We start from the raw sequence: 5,807 nt of genomic DNA, 5'->3' as shown, positions 1-5,807 counted from the left end.
TTCAATATTATTTTAGATAATATAAAGGCCAAATTGTATTTTATATACAAACCCAATTCCAAAAAAGTTGGGACACTGTACAAATTGTGAGTAAAAAAGGAATGGAATAATTTACAAATCTCATAAACTTATATTTTATTCACAATAGAATATAGATAACATATCAAATGTTGAAAGTGAGACATTTTGAAATGTCATGCCAAATATTGGCTCATTTTGGATTTCATGAGAGCTACACATTCCAAAAAAGTTGGGACAGGTAGCAATAAGAGGCCGGAAAAGTTAAATGTACATATAAGGAACAGCTGGAGGACCAATTTGCAACTTATTAGGTCAATTGGTAACATGAGTGGGTATACAAAGAGCCTCTCAGAGTGGCAGTGTCTCTCAGAAGTCAAGATGGGCAGAGGATCACCAATTCCCCCAATGCTGCGGCGAAAATTGTCTCCTCAGTCCCCAGACGTTTGCAGACTGTTATAAAAAGAAGAGGGGATGCCACACAGTGGTAAACATGGCCTTGTCCCAACTTTTTTGAGATGTGTTGATGCCATGAAATTTAAAATCAACTTATTTTTCCCTTAAAATTATACATTTTCTCAGTTTAAACATTTGATATTTCCTCTATGTTGTATTCTGAATAAAATATTGCAATTTGAAACTTCCACATCATTGCATTCTGTTTTTATTCACAATTTGTACAGTGTCCCAACTTTTTTGGAATCTGGTTTGTATATCCGATTACACAGATATATTAAAGGGGTCATATGATGCGATTTCAAGTTTTCCTTTCTCTTTGGAGTTGTTTGTGAATAGATAAGATCCCTAAACTTGCAAAGACTAAAGTCTCAAACCCAAAGAGATATTCTTTATAAAAGTTAAGAGTCAGCCACGCCTACCTAAAACGGCTCGTTCTAACACGCCCCCACATATCTACATCACTATGTGGGAAGATTTGCATAACGCTGCCCAAATGTTCACGCAAAGAAAGAAGACGTAACTTTTATTCTCGCTGTAGTATTGTTGTTGCCGCCGCTGCCATGTCGTGAAGACGCTGTGTTTCATTGTGAAACTACTTTGTTTGGTCTTCCAAAAGAGGACACAACTAGAAATCAGTGGTTAAGTTGTATTTAACCACTAAAAGAAAGCTGTCGAGACAATAAATAACTCACTGTTAGAAATTAATTGTGGTGTTTTAAAGGTGTTCATCTTTGACAGGCATAACTTTTCATCAGCATTGCAGTGGGGTCTCTGATGGGTTTCAGGGTAAACCTGCAACACATCTACATACTTACTTCAGTTGCGGAGTAATGTGTTCATAAATGCAGACCCAGCAAGTGAAATCTGTCCTTGTACCTTTAATATGTGTCGGTCCTGAACTATAACGGGATGTCCTGCCTCCACGCTCTCCGAAAACCACCTGGTGTCCAACAAATGGACAGAACTGGAGGCGTCTCGTCCAGTTTGGTTGTCCAACCAGGCCTGAACTTCATCTTTACTGTTGTTTTCTGACACAACATGTGTGATATAGGAACTGTAAGAGAAAAACAAACAGAAATTTGCACCCCTACAAAAAAGCACGGTGGTAGAAAAGTGATGATAGTTTGTACGTGTAGGTTTCTTTAATAAGAAATCTTCCTCTCCAAGATGAATTATAGAAACATTAGGAAATTTACAGGTGTCATTATGTTGGCTATTAACAGGTAGAGAGACTTTCCTGCGTTTTAATGGTATCATAGTCTAGAATAAACCACTCTGGATCCTCCGATTGCTACTCAAAACTAGGCCAAAACTCGCCCAATTGCGTTCCGGGCTTAAAAAACACGTAATATACACTTTTGTCTGGTAAAATTAGCACTCCATGGGGCTAAATATCACGTTATTGTGGTGCGACATGAAAAACAACCCGTTGCAACAGTGTGAAAGTAGCCCAATTCTGCTGGAAAACCGCGGACGTGGCAACACTGAGTACTTACAAGTGCGTGCATTGGTGGCCCGAAAGTTGTCTCTAAGTAGTCACCGTGGCTATAGATAATAAGTATTCAGATTTAACTCTTCACTTGGTGTTTTTAAATGAAACAGCTATAAAGAAATTAAACTTATCAGTATAATTATTTAATTAAAGGGGTCATATGATGCTGCTAAAAAAAACATTATTTTGTGTATTTGGTGTAATGAAATGTGTTTATGCGGTCTAAAGTAAAAAAAAAAAAACATTATTTTCCCCATACTGTACATTATTGTTTCTCCTCTATGCTCATCGTTGTGTGCTGTGATTGACCAGCTATCCAGTGCGTTGTGATTGGCTGAATACCTCAAGCGTGTGACGGAAATGTTACGCCCCTCACATACTGTTGATGCTGTGTCCGGCTGGAGCAACAAGACAAAAACATCAAAACCCATTACAAACGATGCATTTGTTGCATCCAGTGGGAACATAATTACTGATTATAATGACTTATACTGTCTTTTTACGCATTGCATTGCATCGTGGCGCATAAACATAAAACCCTGTCTGCATTTGTGATCAGAGAAATGACAAACAACAAGCGCTACTCTACACTGCCCAAAACTCTCGTTTGAATCATCAGTGGCAAATCCTTTAAATGAAGACGTACTTACAGTCTGTGAGTCAGAACAGCCGGCATTGTAGTCTACTCTCCCAGGATCAGGAAACAGTCCTCCATAAAATGCTCTGCACACATCTGAATATTTGGGTTAAACTGTTCTGGAACAGTGTTGTAAATACAACTTAACCACTGATTTCTAGTCGTGTCCTCTTTTGGAAGACCAAACAAAGTAGTTTCACTTTCACAACGAAGCACACAGCGTCTTCACGACATGGGGGCAGCAACAATACTACAGCGAGAATAAAAGTTACGCCTTCTTTCTTTGCGTGAACAGTTGGGCGGCGTTATGCAAATCTTCCCACATAGTGATGTAGATATGTGGGGGCGTGTTAGAACGAGCTGTTTTAGGTAGGTGTGGCTGACTCTGAACTTTTATAAAGAATATCTCTTTGGATTTGAGACTTTAGTCTTTACAACTTTACAGATCTTCTTCATGCACCAAGAGCTTGTAACACTCCAAAGAGAAAGGAACAATTGAAATCGCATCATATGACCCCTTTAAAGGTTGTCCTGATCGCTGCTAAAGACGCGGTGTTATCACGTGGTATCTGTTACTTTTCTCTGCGCTGGTGAAGACGGACCAATCGCAGCCATTTGTGATTACTGCAAAATGAATTCAAAAATCTTTTTACATTTGTTCTGCCAGATTCCAATTATATAGCAAAGTATCAAGAATGTTAATTAACATATTTAAACGTTAATAGCGTAGTAAACAAACGTCTCCAAAACCGTAAGGCATCTTCATATTTGAACGTGACTCTGTGAGCTCAGGCTTTTGGGCCACAGGCGCCACCTATCGGAAGACAGACCTCATGTCTCATAGGATTGTATCCAGGGGGATCTATTTTGAGTGCTACACATGTTGAGAAAGTTTTGGTGCACCCATAAAGTGTTCCGACTGGGTGCAGACTTGCTATATTAACTTAACTCACAGTAGTTATATAATACAAAATAAAATAATAAAAGCGAAAGGGCAGATTTTCTTGATCTTCAAATGCATTTATAATAGCATGAAGCAACTTTGTGACTTTATGTGAACGCATCAGCTGTTAGATCAGGCTGCAGTCATATGACACTGAGTGTCTCACTTCCTCAAACTTTCTCAGTTCATCCCACCGTGTGTGCTGCAGTTCGCCACTCAAAGCCCCCGACTGCTTGACACCGTTATTCCAGGCTTCCAGACTGCGGGTTTGGGCTGGTTTTGGCCTCATGGCGAGCTCGCGGGTCGGTCAGTGGAGGTCCAGCGCGTGGGTCGTGTCCACCTGTCTACTGCTCGCGCTTCTCACCTGCACGCTCAGGTGTTCCGAATGCGTCACACTGAGCAACATCATCCTCATTCTCACCGACGACCAGGATGTGGAGATGGGGGGAATGGTAAGTGTACAAAATTAGCCTACACTTTTTTTATTGGTCGTGCACCATGACAGTATCACTTTTGCACAAAGGGTTGTGCTGTACTGTAACGTAATACAGTGCTTTCAGATGGTTTTAGATACTCTAATTTATGCACCATAATGTTGACATTTTATTTCAGTGAACTTACTAAATACAAAAATACACACCAAAAAAAATCCATAATAAATTAGTGTCATTTTATGTTGTTCTTGAAATTAAGGCTATTTTAGCCTATTTAATGTATAAATATAATATTTAAAAATATATCTTTTTATTGAGGCAATATATCAATGAATTTCCAAGATGGTACTACCTTAGTGTATGTCCAAACACACACACACACACACACACACATATGTCTGGTCAGCTATCCTTGTGGGGACTCTCCATAGGCGTAATGGTTTTTCTACTGTACAGACCGTATATTCTATCGCCCTACACCAACCCTACCCCTCACAGGAAACTTTAACCATTTAGATTTTCAAAAAACTTAATTCTGTATGATTTATAAGCTTTTGTACCCGTGGGGACCACAATTTAGGTCCCCACCGTGACACGAGTCCCCATGAGTCTGTGTGTATTCAGGTTTAAATCCCCACCAGAATATATAAACCAGTACACACACACACACACACACACACACACATTAGTACTATGTATATGTATATATATTCACCTCAAATTCAAACAGAACAAATTTAAGAAATTATATTGTTGATGCAAGGAAGGCTATTATAGGATTTTTTTTGTTTACATTGTGACATTTTATCATGAAAATCAAGCACATTTAATTTCCCAGTTCTCATTCTGATAATGCAAAAATCTAGCAAATGATGTTAAATATATATCATACTGACACTATAGCATTCTCTATTCTTTTTCTATTCTATCTTCTTGTTTACTTTTTATTTATTATCAAAACTGACCCTCTAACACTAGCATTCTCTATTCTTTTTACTTGTTTTTCTTTATTTGTAAAAAAAAAAAAAAAAACCTTGCTATTTGTATTGCGTTAGACTAACTGAGACTTGTCACAGCACTTTCATATTATTGCTCTTTTGTTAGTTTTGATTGCTTCTAGTGTCCTCATTTTTGAGTCGCTTTGGATAAAAGCGTCTGCTAAATGACTAAATGTAAATATATTCAAATGTATTATTTAAATTCAAAAGTATTTATACATTGTAGCATTTGTTATACTAGGGAATTTTGCATTCATTTTTCTGCTTATATATATTTAAAATATGATTTTATTGAGACAGTACATCAGTGAACTTCCAAAAATACCAAAGTAAAGACAACAACTCTCTCTCTCTCTCTCTCTCTCTCTCTCTCTCTATATATATATATATGCACACAAATTTTTTCACGAAAATTAAGCATATTTAATCTCCCATTTCTCATTCTGATAATGCAAAAAGATTTGTTAGATTGTTATATATTATATATTTATTAAATAATTATAAATATATATATATTTGTATTATTATTATATATATTACATATACAGTGGGTACGGAAAGTATTCAGACCCCCTTAAATTTTTCACTCTTTGTTATATTGCAGCCATTTGCTAAAATCATTTAAGTAAATTTTTTTTCCTCATTAATGTACACACAGCACCCCATATTGACAGAAAAACACAGAATTGTTGACATTTTTGCAGATTTATTAAAAAAGAAAAACTGAAATATCACATGGTCCTAAGTATTCAGACCCTTTGCTCAGTATTTAGTAGAAGCACCCTTTTGATCGAATACAGCCATGAGTCTTTTTGGGAAAGACGCA

The 5,807-nt window shown here is 37.1% G+C and overlaps 1 protein-coding gene across 1 annotated transcript in view; it reads left to right on the top strand.

Moving 5' to 3' along the window:
- Positions 1–3,525: 3,525 nt before the first annotated feature.
- The window catches only part of LOC107589010 (N-acetylglucosamine-6-sulfatase-like), a 19,508-nt gene continuing 17,226 nt past the window's right edge, over positions 3,526–5,807 (top strand). The window contains exon 1 of the mRNA XM_016277306.1: positions 3,526–4,001. Coding sequence (XP_016132792.1) covers positions 3,837–4,001 — 165 coding nt within the window. The 5' untranslated portion in view covers positions 3,526–3,836. The remainder of the gene's footprint in view (positions 4,002–5,807) is intronic.

This window comes from Sinocyclocheilus grahami, unplaced genomic scaffold (assembly GCF_001515645.1).
Source record: "Sinocyclocheilus grahami isolate Dianchi unplaced genomic scaffold, SAMN03320097.WGS_v1.1 scaffold110.1, whole genome shotgun sequence".
In the NCBI taxonomy this organism is placed as follows: domain Eukaryota; kingdom Metazoa; phylum Chordata; class Actinopteri; order Cypriniformes; family Cyprinidae; genus Sinocyclocheilus; species Sinocyclocheilus grahami.
This window is presented reverse-complemented; position numbering and strand designations above follow the sequence as displayed.